Source organism: Acanthaster planci, linkage group LG04 (assembly GCF_054643075.1).
Source record: "Acanthaster planci isolate LZ-2023a linkage group LG04, COTS_SCS, whole genome shotgun sequence".
NCBI classification, from domain to species: Eukaryota; Metazoa; Echinodermata; class Asteroidea; order Valvatida; family Acanthasteridae; genus Acanthaster; species Acanthaster planci.
This window is the reverse complement of record NC_141780.1, coordinates 305,954-320,862: the sequence shown is the minus strand read 5'-3', so window position 1 is coordinate 320,862 and position 14,909 is coordinate 305,954. Positions and strand designations below refer to the sequence as shown.

General features: G+C 37.1%; 2 protein-coding genes across 3 annotated transcripts in view; one reads left to right on the top strand and one right to left on the bottom strand.

The window, feature by feature from the left end:
- The window catches only part of LOC110988246 (dynamin-1-like protein), a 15,855-nt gene extending 6,840 nt beyond the window's left edge, over positions 1-9,015 (top strand). For both annotated transcript variants that reach the window (XM_022251582.2, XM_087135585.1), the window contains 10 exons: positions 88-155; positions 458-562; positions 971-1,176; positions 1,726-1,846; positions 2,306-2,542; positions 2,954-3,142; positions 3,462-3,695; positions 3,974-4,034; positions 4,529-4,740; positions 4,972-9,015. In XM_022251582.2, the coding sequence (XP_022107274.1) occupies positions 88-155; positions 458-562; positions 971-1,176; positions 1,726-1,846; positions 2,306-2,542; positions 2,954-3,142; positions 3,462-3,695; positions 3,974-4,034; positions 4,529-4,740; positions 4,972-5,028 (1,490 nt within the window). In that variant the 3' untranslated portion in view covers positions 5,029-9,015. The remainder of the gene's footprint in view (positions 1-87; positions 156-457; positions 563-970; positions 1,177-1,725; positions 1,847-2,305; positions 2,543-2,953; positions 3,143-3,461; positions 3,696-3,973; positions 4,035-4,528; positions 4,741-4,971) is intronic.
- On the bottom strand, positions 7,640-14,909 carry LOC110988245 (ubiquitin-conjugating enzyme E2 N). Its single transcript, XM_022251580.2, has 5 exons — positions 14,709-14,909; positions 12,198-12,299; positions 11,326-11,470; positions 10,872-11,012; positions 7,640-10,354 (listed from the first exon to the last, which is right to left on the bottom strand). The coding sequence occupies exons 1-5, from the start codon at positions 14,736-14,738 to the stop codon at positions 10,317-10,319; spliced, it is 456 nt and encodes a 151-aa protein (XP_022107272.1). The 5' UTR covers positions 14,739-14,909; the 3' UTR covers positions 7,640-10,316.

Sequence of the window (14,909 nt, the reverse complement as noted above, 5' to 3'; positions counted from 1 at the left end):
AAAGTGAGCTACTTTTGAAATGAAATGTGCCTCATTTTGACACAGTACATGATAGACATGTAATGATAAACTGTTACAATTTTTCAGTGATACCTGTCAAGCTTGGCATCATTGGAGTTGTTAATAGAAGCCAGATGGACATCAACCAGAAAAAGGTCTGTCATGAGAAATTAATTCATATCTTTACTGTTTTGGTCTCTGTAATACAAGTGCTGATTTTTGTGTCCAAGGTATTTGGAAATTCGAACATCTTTCCTGTTTGAAATGCCAAGTTGTTGGTGTGGTATGTATCATAATTGGAATAAAGCTACTTGAACCCAGTTTTTGTTACCAAAGTTGGCATCAAAAAGATGAACTTTGAGAAATACAGACACATACTTAGAAACCAGAGGACATGAATTCCAAAGTTTGTAATGGGTTTATTTTTTTAACCATCAAAAATACCTCCTTTTTTCAGGAAATCTCAGATGCGATAAGGGATGAAGCAGCATTTCTTCAACGGAAATATCCAGCTTTAGCTAATCGTAATGGAACACAGTACCTCGCTAAAACACTCAATAGGGTAAGGAGCTATGGAAACAGTTTCAGTCAGTTTTTAGGTCTGTTGGTATTGGGCTGTAAAAATCTTTTTTAAAGACAAAAAAAAGATATGTTTGGGCTTTTTTTGTGGGTGTTAGTTTGATAGGGAAATTTTCCAATGTCGGTGTTATTGCAAGTCCTGAGGTCTTGGTATGGAAGTTTGAGTCCTGAGTTATTTGGCGTGGCTCTGAGTTTGTCTTGAGTCATTTGGCTTGAGTGTACATGTAAGTCTAGAGTCTGGGTTCATGTCACAAGTTGAAAAATTGCACAAGTAGCAAAACTCTATGCTTGATTTTTGTATTTGTTGGCTGCCCATATCTTGTAAAAGCCTGACTCTAAAGGGAACAACACCGATGACACAAATTGAAGAATTTACTCGTGTTAATTTCAGTTATTGATGCACCATATCCGTGACTGTTTACCTGAGTTGAAGACCCGCGTCAACGTCATGAGTTCACAGTTTCAGCAACTCTTGGCTTCGTTTGGTGAACCAGTGGATGATAAGAGTCAAACCCTTCTGCAGATTATTACTAAGTTTGCTGCCAGTTACTGTGCAACTATAGAAGGCACAGCTAGGAATATTGAAACATCAGAATTGTAAGTGATGGTGGAGGAGTATTGAAACACCAGAAATTAAAAAAAACCCTCAATTCCCTGAGACTTGCTGCTGTAACCTTTTGAATTTTCACAGGTCCTTCAAAATAAATTGAATTATTGGCACATTGTAGACATTGTGTGTGTAAGCTTTTATTAAACTGAGCCATTTTGAAACCAGTTTAACTGAATAATACTATTCAACATAAATACATGAGGTAAATAACGTAAAACTGTCTCGCATGTGATTTACAGTGTGTGACAATTGTCCAATTTGTCTGAAGTGTGAAGGAATGTCAATCGTTCAAAGGTTCCTGTGGACCTTTCATAATGTCACAATTGTAAGTTGGTGGATAGGAATATGGAAATGTCAGAATTACAATTTGTCTGGTAGAAAGTTTGAAATGTCATAAGGTTAGGTTGCCTCAGAAGTATTTAAATATGTGAACAGGGTTTTATTGCTCTGAATATTGAAACATAAGAATTGCAAGTATCAGCAATGTAGATTTCTAATTCTAGGATTGCTTGTGGAATGGCTTTTTTTATTGCCAGATGTGGAGGTGCTCGTATTTGCTACATTTTCCACGAGACTTTTGGTCGGACGTTAGATGGCATCGATCCCCTGGGTGGGCTGAGGACTATTGACATTTTGACGGCTATCAGAAATGCCACAGTAAGGCAATTTGCATCTTATCATTGACAGACTCAGCTCTAGAATGGCTTAAAGCTGGGTTAGGTTGGATATATGGATTGCCTGAAGGCACTTTGAAGGGATATTTAAAGGGTTAGTAAGATCTTGAAGGTGAAGATTGAAGACAGCATAATGACACATCAAAGCAAGAGGCAGTTTCAGAACTGTAAATTCTGTTGTTGGAAGTGTTCCATCATGCAGAATTATTGTGATCATTTAATATTATTCTGCAAATTTAATAGATATTTTTATATTTTATATATTTATATTTTTATTGTGAGCACTAGTAACTTTTTCCTAAGATATGTTTTACCAGATTATCTGGATTTGTAACTGTCCTATAAATTTACTGTACACCAGGAAAGAATGGAGTACACAAATCAAGTATTTACCCACTGGAAATGGAATAGCAAACTAATGTATTCTTGATATCTTTTCCAGGGCCCCCGTCCAGCTCTCTTTGTTCCTGAAGTTTCCTTTGAGCTTCTTGTCAAACGTCAGATTCGTCGTTTGGAGGAACCTAGTTTACGTTGTGTAGAGCTTGTTCATGAGGAGATGCAACGTATCATTCAGCACTGTGGTACTCAGGAAATGCTTCGATTCCCGAAGCTTCATGATCATGTAGTAGATGTAGTGACAGCTCTGCTAAGGAGACGACTACCAACAACCAATGCCATGGTGAGTCAGTCTTGCTCAAGCTATATCCGGAAGATCTGGTTCATTCATTGAAAGCATTAATCCTGTTTTATGTACTTTGCTGTTATGACAAAATGAACCAATCTGGTATTTGAAATAGGTAAGGTCACTTAAGAACAAAGCACCCCAGTTTGAATATGTTCAGTGTGTGTAAGTCTGCATATGAAGGTGTATTGATGTTATTGACTGACCGTTGATGCATTTCATTTGGAACATGTGCTGTTGAAACTGGCACACTGTTAAAAAATAAGCCAGTGAAGTTATTGTATGCTTAGTTGAAGCAGGGAATTTCATAAATACAGTGCCGCTAATAAAGTGCACAACTGGAAATGTGTATTAAGTAATGACTTTAGAGACTTTGGTAAATGTTTCTTGATACTTTCTCATTTGAAGGTTGAAAACTTGGTGGGTATTGAGCTGGCGTATATCAACACCAAACACCCAGATTTTGCTGATGCAAGTCTGGTCAACGCATTAGTGGATTATCAAGAAAGGGAACTAAGGAAGAAAAAGAATGAACTAGTTCCGGCCTCTGCATCTGCTATTGATCAGCACACAGGCAAAGTAGATAAAGTAACCAAGGTAACAGAATGTTCTGGTGTATATTTTGGATGTTGAGTAGCACAGTGATGACAAGAAGCTAGACTTAAGCAGTAGTATGTTTGTGCATAGGTTGTACACAAACACTCAAAGTTCCTTTGACTAGTAACATCTTGCCAAATCACATACAAAGAATACACACTGCATGTATACAAGCATGGTATCTGCATCATAGTAAGAACAAGTGGCATGCACTTTTTAAGGCTTTACATTTTGGAGTCAGAGGTTAAAATATTTACTTCATTTGTTTCCCTATCAATGATGAGTTGGTTGACTTGAGACTGTCATCTTTCCAATTTAGGCTGTCTCTCAGTTGGCTACAGCAGATGGGGTGACAGCACCCAAAGACCTACGGGAAACTTCTGGTAGTGCAAGCACCGTAGGTTCCTGGGTACCTAGCTGGGTAAGGGGGTCCAGTGGTGCCCCTAAGGGTGTGACCGCGGAGGGAGCAGGAGAAGCACCAGCCACACCCCCACAGATGCAGAGTCCCAAAGTGGACAAGAAGACACATGGTTTGAACCTTCTTCCTGATGTTGTAAGTAAACAAATTTCTTCAGCTTTGGCAAACTCATGTTGTTGCTGAGCAAAAGGAAATGCACAGAAAATTATATGTTTGTCAAAAACGTTATAAAGCAGTGTCTGACAACATACATTACCTATGATTTGGGCCAGAGATTTGAAGTCTTACTGTTTAAAAAAAGAGAAGATTGCTTTTTAAATAAACGTTAGAATGATTGGATCAGATTTTAAAAGATATATGATAATCAGTGGCTTTCATTGAATTTTAGTATTATTTCATTCACTTGATTGCAGCCGGATGTTCCATTGAATAGAAAATTATCATCAAGGGAACAGAGAGATGTTGACGTCATCAGTAAGTCATGAGATTTAATACCCTTCAATTGACCCGTGACCCTAGTTCATGTACGTCAGCTTTCACTGGTACCCACTAGGGACATGCATTGACTTGTATTGTTTGTACAGTAATTTTATTAGTTCATGTTTGTCCCAAGTTCTCATTCTTTGTGATTTGGAAAAGTATCAGATAGTGTTTGCATCGTCATGCTGTGTTCTGTGCATGGTATGATAAATGTCTGATACTGAAAGGAAGAAGGGAGCTTTTATAACACTCAGTTTTGTTCTGAGGGTGAACCTTGTAAGTGATGTGAGCCAGTTTTGAGTCAGCGTGTAGTATGTTTCATATTGGAACCAATGTCATTGTTAGGGTATACCGGATTAGAGTGCATTGACACTTGATGATGCTGCTTTAACATCCAAACCATTTTGAAGTGTGAAAAAATTCTTTAATTAAATTGTTTGAATGCAGTCCCCATATTTTCCCTTGTTTATTCTCTCCTTGTTTTACAGAGAGACTCATCCAGAACTATTTCTTAATTGTACGCAAGAACATTCAGGACAGTGTGCCTAAGGCAATCATGCATTTCTTGGTTAACCATGTACAAGACAATCTGCAGAGTGAACTGGTGGGAAAACTGTACAAACAAGAAGCCATTGAGACATTGCTGAAGGAGTCCGAGCACATGTCACAGAGGAGAAAAGACGCCCAGGAGATGTTACAGGTGGGTCATGGTAGATGGAGGGTGTCTTGAGCCCTGAGGTAACATCCAGAAGTTTGCCACACTGAATAACTTGACAAGGCTTGGAAGTTAAGACTCAAGTTTGAGGGCTTGGAATATGGAACGTTTCTAGAGACTTAAACACTTGTTGTCTTGCATATTTTTGCAAGGGTTTTCTACCCACAGAAAACTTCTTATACATGGTTTATTTGTTTTATATATTTGTATCGGCAGGCACTTCAAAAAGCTAGTCATATAATCAGTGAAATCCGAGAGACGCATGTCTGGTGAGTTTTCCTTCATCTTGGTGGTAAGTTTAGAGAAGTAGAATAGAATGGCAGATACACTCGGGGAGGGAGGGCTGGGGATAAGACTGTGGAGGGACTACTGACGGGAGGGCATCACCTGGTAGTTAGCCTCTAAATAAGACTTTTGAAAATGCATACGTAATAAGTAAAATATTATTTTGATTTGTAAACATGTAAATAACATCTTTTGCAATTTGTTTCAATTAAATTTTGTTTCAGATATGTAGCATTTTATTTTGAGTGTATCCTACCGATTCTTGATGTTTAAGTTTTTCAATGTCTACAGAATTCAATAAACCTCTTGAACTAGTTTTCCAGAAATGTGTCGTTCCTGTAGTTTAAGATTCATTTTCTTGTTTGATGCTGGACTGATGTGAGTCTTACATGAATCACTTTTGAAATTTGTGTTTCACAGCCATAAGGGTCAATTTCAGAGTTGTCACAGAAATATGTTGAGGTCAAATGTGTTCAGTTCATGAAATTGCACAAAGTTTCAAATTAGAAATGCCTTCATTCAGGCTCCTGTATTGTTCATTGTATGAGTCTGATAATTGTTTAGAAGCCCTCTTGCAAACTGTGACATGTGAATAGTGTGGTAGGCTGGAAAATAATTAGGCCATGAAAAGTAACCAAGAATTCATCTGCTAGCAAAAAAAAGGCAGCAAGAAGGAAAACCCCCACAAAATCAAAATGAAGTACACGTACATGTGTGGTTCACCTCCACAAACTTTCCGCTATTGTACTAGCATAGTAAAGTATGTATCATTAAAATATTTTAGGCTAGAATTATGGATTATAAGGAAATTTAACACCTTTAATTATATCTGTACATGCACTAATTATATGATTATCAGCAGAACTTGGCATCAGAAAAATTATTTAAGTTATGAAACAGGTTGACGTATGTCCAGACATTTTGTATATAATAAATAAAATATGTGTAAAACCATTTGTACTTCAAACTTTTGGATATACATTACATGTAGAATATCTCCCTTGTATGCTTGTGTAGTTTGGATGTAAAATTTCTTTATACTGTAGGCCAAAACAAAACATCCTTACAAAAGCAGATTAAAAGCTTTGCTCAAACCTTACCGATTTGCTGTGTTTAAAATAGTTTAACTCAGAGAGAAATCCTTCATGTCAGAGATGGTACACGTACCAGTATGTCTGTTGTCTGGCCTCTGACCAAAGGTTTTATTTTGTGGCTGCAATGCAGCAAAATCAGAATGGATTTTAGAAGTTAGTAAAGTGAATTTTACACCTTGACCCCTTCAGTTTACTGGATACTGGAGTTTATTTCCGTCAGTTGAAATACGAGTGCAATTATTGCTTCAAAAGACCTCTTAGAGCTTTGTGTATCTTGAAAAAAGTCAACTCTACTGAAAATGTGCATATTAAGTTTTCTCCTTAGAAACACCTTTCCATCATTTAAAAATCATACACAGGGTTGAACTTAGGGAAATATTAGGGATCTTAGGACTTAAAGGCAAAACAAAGGTGAATTCTGAATGTTTGATTAAAATTTAAAAAAACTGTCTTGAAAGTATTGTAAATATGCATGGTGTATGGAGGATTAAGCAAAAGACAAGGGTTTTGATGTCTGGTATTGCGTTAGAGATTAATGTATACTTGGAAGAGAAATCAATTTTATGTGTAATTACAATGTCATGTATGTTTTTGTGGATTTTTCAATTGAGAAATTATTGTGATTGTGGCTTTGGGTAAACAATAAAATCCAATTGTGCATACCATGTTATCCAAAAATGAAATAACCCTGGATGTATCTTCATGTGCAAATGAAATTGTGTACATGTACATGCAACATCTTTATTTTTGGGTGGATACTTCAAGCATTCACTGCTTTGGGCAACTTTATCATTTTGGTATCAATTCAATCAACAGACAGGTGATTCAGCATATGACTTCAAATTTCCCCTGTTAACAAAAATTACAGCAATACATTCAAGATATGAATTATTTATGTAAGGTAACAAACAAAATGCAGTCACTCGGTATGTCGAACATTAATTTCACTGACCCTTCTATCTTGCATGAAGTGTTCTTCTGCAGATTTCAAAACATCACTGTTGGTAAACAAAGCCTCTCTTCACACCCTTGTAACTAAAAAGCCAGTGTTATTTGTTATCACAAAATGAGAGAACATCAGTAAAGACAGAATTAGTTACTACTGTTTGTTTACATCAGACAAAACAAACTACTTCCTGGTTAATCCTTTATAAAACAAAATCACAAATTTCGCAAAATATCCCCCCCCACTGGTGAAAATGTGAATACTCATGTCACATTAGAGGCATCACTTTCTTACAAATCTCTTGTACTTATTACTATTATTTTGCTAATGGGGTTGTCAATTCGGACGTGGTTGTTTTTCGTCTAATGCCCTTACAAGTGAATTTGTGACAGCAAAGAATATCAGTAATCTCACAACTAGATGCAGGAAAACATTTTAATCAGACAAAACTTTCAGATTAAACAGTTACTTTAATCACAAGCCGAGTTTGTGATTTATAACTTGAAGAACCAACCAAATGCAATACTCAACTGAGTGTAGTTGAGAAATTTACGATCCATTTGAAATTACATCCATTTTGTTTTATTGACTGATCGCTGCAAATTACAAATGGTTAGTGATTTTAGTACAAGACAGCAATATTGCAAACTAAAATTCATTTGTACAAGTTTACAACATAAGATCTACAGCTACATTGGGGAGAACTTGTGCAAATGCAAGTTTGCAGCAACACTGCTGTTTCTGTGGGTTTCTCACATTCCTTAGGATTCACATTGTCACTGTCCCATAGTCCAACATGCTAGACCACTCATTCCATCAAATTCCAATTTGATGGAAAGGACACAACCTAAAGAGACTTCAATGCTTATGCTAAATGGTTCCAATAAATTCCATTACAATTCCAACTGCACTGGTGCAATTTGATGGACTGAGTGATCGGCTGGATGCAATACAAACCACAGAAAATCCAATAAAATCTGTCAACTGGCATACACTGGGAGTAAATCTGAGTGAAACCAAACATGCATAAACCTACTCAAGGCTATTTCTTATATCCAACCTAACTGCACATACAAAGAAATCTGTTTTTAAACCAACTACATTGAAGTTATAAGCCTCAGTTCCCAGCCCTGAGTGTTACCTGCAAACTTCCATCCATCAAACAGCTGAGGATATCATTTATGTGTGCAAAAAATAATCTTTGTGATGACATAGGGATGCGCACAGAATTTGGACCAAGGGTGGACTAGAACCTGGGACCATTGTACCATGGGTCAAGTGCTGTACTGACTCAAGTTAATAGGATGGGACTGGGGACTCAAAAGCCCAACTTTGCCCGTTATGATTACAATTTGGCATACAACTGAAAAAGTCAGGAACAAGGGAATTCCAAGAAACACAAGATTTTTGTACAGTGGTTTTTCCATTTTGTACTGACATACAAGTTAAAAAAAGGAGCAGAAATCAGCTGTTTGGAAGGAAAGCTTGCCAGCCAGAAAATTTACCCTTTGACTTATTGAAGGGAGGTACTGCCACAATGTACAAATGGCTAGGCACATTCATGCAGATTCAGTTCTAAGACTCTTGCATGTACACCACACCAAGTTATGGTATACAGCCTTCACAGTGTAATGAACTTATTACTGGGAACTGAGATAGGGTCACACGCGACCATCGAAAGATGGTGAATGCTTGGCTCCACAACATTTAGTGGAAAGAACTTAGCTGGAAACATTTCACTAAACGAACAATGTAGAGGTCCTGTACATACAGGGGTCTCATAATTTTTTCTTGGAAAGTGAGTTTCTGTACTTTTTTCTGGACAAACATGGCTTTCCAACAGCCTGCACAAACTATTACTGCCTTCTCTTAATGCATTACATTTTGCTTGTTTTCACAACCCCCCCCCAAAAAAAAAGAAAAAAAAAAGAAAAACAGAAATCTGCATCTTCAAAATGCTGGAAAAAATAATTACTACAATTTTGAAGACATAATCATCCTGAATGAATGCGTTACAGTACAGATTTGGTGGACCTAAAATTACTTCATTGTTGGTATATAATGACTAACATACAAGTTATGTTACAAGACGTTTTTATTTTCATATTTAAGGGGGGAAGAGAACAATGTGTGTGCATGATTTTGGATTTACTCTTGCATTGCACAATTCTGCAGAATGGGTGCATACCTCTACCTGGGTACTCTTTATGAAAACCACTAGCCCTGAACAAGTTCTTGTAAATATTTGATGGGCAAAAGTATAAAAAAACAGCCACATACTGCCTTGACACAATTTGCTTTTTTTATACTGTTTTTATCAACAAAGCTCAAGACCATCTGTGTCACTACAGTTAATTTGCTATAATTTGTTGACAATTTGTCAAGTACACGTATCAGGTAATGGTTTATATTAACAAAACTGGAATATGGATTAAATGATGAACCTCTTTTGAGGATTTGAAAGCAAGATGTACTTGGTTATCAGTTGGTTCTAGTTTTTTACACCACTTTACGGAGCAAAAGTTTCCTACAAGACTCCAACAGTAAAATGGTGCTCTTTTGTGGAAAAGGCTCATTTTAATAAAGCTAACCTTCAGATATTCACCAGTTCAAATGTGAAAACAGATCAAATGCTTCTTTCTGACAGCAACATTTCAATCATGGTTCTAATGCATTTCTTCAGACTAAAACATGTTCTAAAATGCTAAACTTAACTAGATACCATAATTGAAATCTTTCTGTCCCCTTTTCTGAAAACCTGCTTGAGCAAAAACTTGCAGAAAAGCCTTATTTCAAATACTAGCCTATTACATGTACAAATACTGCTCAACTGAATGGCAGATCACTTGTAGTTTACCAAACATCCCCAAGAAAGTAATCACACTAACTTGAAGGGACTTTCAACTTTTTACAAATCCAAACTCTAGCCTGAGGCTCAATGCTGTCTAAAGCAAACTTTTAAAACAAATAGCCCTCTTACTTCCCTTTTAGTTTCTGCAGTTTTGAATCGCTCAAATAAAAAGATAAACCAGCACTATGATCCTCAGGCCAGACCAATCACACTTTAGCTTTTTTATATGCTTTCAATCTTTCACTGTCGCATATAAAAGCAGCTACTATGGTGGCCTATAATCCATGGGCAGTAGAATGTTCTTTTTCAGCCACCGTAGCAGATGGTAAAGAAGGAAAGCTGAGTCGATGTACAAGAAAAGACAACAAAAGATGATACAGCAATGTCATTGCCTGTCAGCATACAGTCTTGTCCATTCTCTTGCTGTATATGATAAAAGGACAACAAAAGAAACTAATCTCAATGAATTCATTTCCTACTATGGACAACATTTTAACATGTATAACCAGTGAATGGACTTGTTACATGGATTGGTCAGTGGATGAAGTGGGAGAAGGTTCAACCTAACCCATTAAGTGATATTGTTACTAGAGTCTTTTTGAATTGACCAAAACCAAACAAACAAAATTTAGAGGAAACCAATGGCAAACAGATTTTTTTTCATCAAAATGATCCTAGAATACATATTAGATTTAGGTAATTTCAGGGTGACTTGGGTGTATGCAAATGAGACCAGTTCTAGACACAATATATACATTTTATGAGCTCTTCCTGTGTTAAAATTGGCAATATTTTGTTTTGATGGTGAAATGGAACTTGGGTTAGGGCTTAGTGAGTAGGTTGGGATAAGCATTTAGCCAAGGGAGACGTTTTGGTTGGTGGGATGAGGACTGAATATAATTATTTCCGTGAATAATATCAATCATCTGGACTAACTAACCTGTGTCTATAGCTTTTGCTTCATTTGTTTTCCACTGTTCAGCAACATCATTTGCTAAGGGATCATCTGGATTAGGAGCACTGAGGAGAGCTTGAATTGATAATAAGACAGTCCGAATCTGCAAAGCAGGACTCCACTTATCTGCACAGTCACAGATTACATAAAAGTAAACAAAATTTAACAGGAGAGTGAAATAGCTGAAGGTTATATTTTTTCCCAAACAATCAAGAGTGCCTGCCTACTTGATCATAATCAGGTGACAAGTTCCACAGTTGGGACCTACCAGCTTGCAAAGAACAAGAACCACAAACTTTATTCTAATTTCTTTTTTTTTTACCAAAGATACAATGCTAAACCAGCAATAAAAATTCTTGAATCAATCCTGCAACATACAGGCAGCTGATGTAAATTACCAAGAATCATAAAATGAAAATTCACCAAGTGAATGGCCTACCTTTAAGAATATCCAGACATATGCGACCCAACTTATCAACATTTGGGTGGTATATTTTGGTCATGAAGCGTACTTTAGGTGCTGACATTGGATAATCCTCTGGTAGGAAGAGTTCTAACTTGAAACTGCCTCCCTGATATGGTGACTGGAAGTAGTAACAAAAATTGAAAGAGGATACGTGAAAACAAAGCAATGCACAAGAAAAAATTAAAAAGAATTTTTAACTGCACGAGTGCTTGTACCTTTTTTCTCTTCTGAGGGAGTTTTGGTACAAGAATTTCTGAATGAAGCCTATGCCAAATAAGACTGTACAGTGCAAACACATGTACTAATGCATAGCTTATCCAGGGTCAACCTAAGCCTGACACCATACATGTACACCTATTAGCTCTGTGACTATGTATGGATTAACAGACTCAATATGAAGAGCTGGGCCCCTACATGTAGGTTCCAATGTTGCATACATAAAAAGATCCATCAAATATTATGGAATGTATAAACAAATGGTGTTGTAGACAGACCTCGACATTAACAATGTCCAACTGTCTAAACAAGTACATGTATTTATTCATTCAGGCAAGTTGAACTTCAGGACAAGTTACCTGATGGACAGGTAATGGACAGGTACTTTTTCCCTTGAAAGTGCAGTTTTTCATCACCAAGAATTGTGTTCCTTTCTATACACCAGAAAAAAAAGGCTTTGAGTATGACTTAGCTGCAAAATAATTCTTACATTGTGTGTGCAGCCTCCATGGTTCTCCAGAGCAGGCATGTCGTACACAACATACGCACGATGCTGACCTCAAGTTAGCATTACTACTATGAATACAAGCACAATCAAGAATGATATGAATGTTGTTATCATTTCTTACCTCTGTTGGCCCAGCGACTTTGACATGAAAGTATCTGGAATTACTTTCATCTGGAACAGCTTCTATTCCTGGCACCGGTTCAGTCATTAAACGCTGTGTCTCCTGACACAAAAACACAGTACAAAATGTACAATATCAACCAGTTAATGATTAAGCCTACATTTCCCTGATCTTTTTAAAATCTTTCTGGATTTGGAAAATAAGACAAATTAATGGTACATAAGACTTACGGAAAGTTACAGGACCTGATGTTAGTAACTATCTTTCCGCGGCGAGTTATTTTCTCACTGTGGTGAGTTAAATCGTTAAATGTGCAAGTTATAAGATCCTGACATGGCATCTAATTGATATGCCGCCACAGGGAATATTTCAATAGTTTCATAAGTCCTATTCAGCGCATCATTTTCAATTGTATCTTTAGGATGAAATGCATTGAGATTTGGTTTTAGATTGCTAATTGGAACAGAAATGGATGTTACATTTTAACAAACGCTTGTTTTCGAACACAAAGACAACAAAATCTTATTTTGTGGTGTGAATTTCCATGTTCAGGTGAGAGGCAAACTGTTTCTAATTCCTTACTTCATTTTCCTAGTGCAGACTTGAAAGTTACATTAATTTTGAACTTTCATCAGTCAAAATTTATTAATTTATAGTACTTGAAATGGGAGATTAAAAACAGTACTTTTACAAACACAACACCTGAACTACCTCACAGCTTTGAACGCTCAAACCAATTCAGTGTAAGTGCACATGTCATACACACTGAGCCGGAAGTGTCGACTCGTGTTTAGATGTTAATATAGACTCCATCCAATAAGTTCTTGACACAAATATGTTATGTATTTGCCTCCTTCCCAGCACCCTGCACTGTATCGATGGTTTGTGACAAGTGCACACAAGGATTTGAGGTCAATGAGCCTGGGGGTTTCAATTCAGTTGATGAAAAAAAGTGTGTTAGTTTTCTTTTCACCTTTACTTCATTTTTCTTTTTGCCTGCAGAAATCTCCTAATTCAAAGCCGATTTTAATGTTAGGATGATATCAGCATTGAGGTCCAAAATAGCAACAAACAATAGCTTAAAATATGCATGGGTGTCGCCAGATGTTTTTGGGGGAGAGGACAAACCATCTAGTTCAAACAATAGCATTTAACTGCTGGAAGAAGTTCGATTTTCTTTTTTTTTTCTCAAGAAAATAATTATGTTCTATTTCACTTCTATTTTTCATTTCTTTGACAGTTTTTTTGTTTTATTTTGTTCTTTTCAGGGTCCCCCTCATGGCAGGTATGTTAATAGGATTATTTAAAGTATAAATGAAAAGGCACCATAATCCTTTCATCAAGCAGTGTACCGGGAGTCAAAGTAGTCTACCCCACCTGCGGATATTGAAATTCATACCCCAAAGAGAGATTTCTTTTGTTTCCTCTGTGTTGCAAATCAAGCTTGGTTGAAATGTAACATCCCCTTTTGTTCCAATGTTCCCCTTTTGTTCCAATCTAAAACCAAATCTCACTGCATTTCACCCTAAAGACACATTTGTAAACAGCACGCTGAATAGGACTTATAAAACTATTGAAATATTCGCCAGCATATGTACAATGTACAGTGTGTATGCTACACGTGCATGCAGGGCCGGCTGGCAGCTGAAAACAGGCCACGTTCGTGATGCAATGATCGTAATATATTTGCACGATAATTATAGGCCTACATATGAAAGTCGCGGCGGGATAAATGTGAAATTGTAAGTTACAAACGGATCACAGTTCTTTTTTGGTGATGTTATCCACTGTGCTTGTCATATAGTTCGTTCTTTGTAATGTGCTCTTAAATTTCTTTAGGGGCGCGATTTTTACGCTCCTTCAGGAGTGCTGAGGAGCGTGGTAGGAGCGGCTGCACAATCGCGCTCCTTTAAAATGAAGGACTGCCACGGCAAGATACAAAATCAACGATTTAACTCGCCACGCCGAGCTTTTATCTCTGATAATAACTGAGATGATAACTTAACAAATTCCGTAAATTCCCAAAGGAAAACAACAATTTATCTGAAATAACTTCTGGAAAATAACTAAATTTTTTATGCGGGCGGTGGACGGAAACCCGGGATATTCATTCCCATGGCCTTAGGCTATTTCAGTATTTGCCAACTGTTCAGTTTGTCCCAGCATGCCCAGCAGTAGGCCTATCGCAAGATCATGAAGAGAGACTTATTGAAGTTACTGCAGTCATGCAGTTTTCAACATGTTCAAATACACAAACATGACAAAATAAGGTAATCTAGGCCTGTGTCTATGGTGGGTAATGACAGGCCTAGACTACACATCATGTACACTGTACTTGGTAGTGGTCGTCGCTGTGCTACACTACAGTGTATGTGCACTGCAATGGTCAAACATGCCAAACGCATTGCACGTCTCGATTCTCTTCAATGCATTTTTCAACTTCAAGCATGTCAAGGAACCAAAATACACGAACATGACGAAAAAAAGGGTGTGTGATTTCATTTTAATTACCTTAATAATTCTCCTTGGTAAGCCGGCCATTTTTTCGGTTGCTCTGGTTGTTTATGTAGTTGCACTAAAATTACAAAATGCGGGTTTTTTTCGGACAAACCCGCGTTAGTTCCGCTCAAAAACAGCAGTTTTCGGAGGCGGACTGGCAGTCACGTTGAAAATGGCGAACAGAATTTCTGCCGGAGATAGTGCAGTCTTCCG

What these genes read in the sequence shown, in the direction of transcription:
- LOC110988245 (XM_022251580.2), bottom strand. Translation starts at nt 14,738, where the DNA reads ATGGCCGGCTTACCAAGGAGAATTATTAAG. An exon ending in ATGTCTGGATATTCTTAAAG is followed by an intron (nt 11,013 to 11,325) that starts GTAGGCCATTCA and finishes GTGACTGTGCAG; the next exon opens with ATAAGTGGAGTCCTGCTTTG. An exon ending in AGCAAAAGCTATAGACACAG is followed by an intron (nt 10,355 to 10,871) that starts GTTAGTTAGTCC and finishes TATCATATACAG; the next exon opens with CAAGAGAATGGACAAGACTG.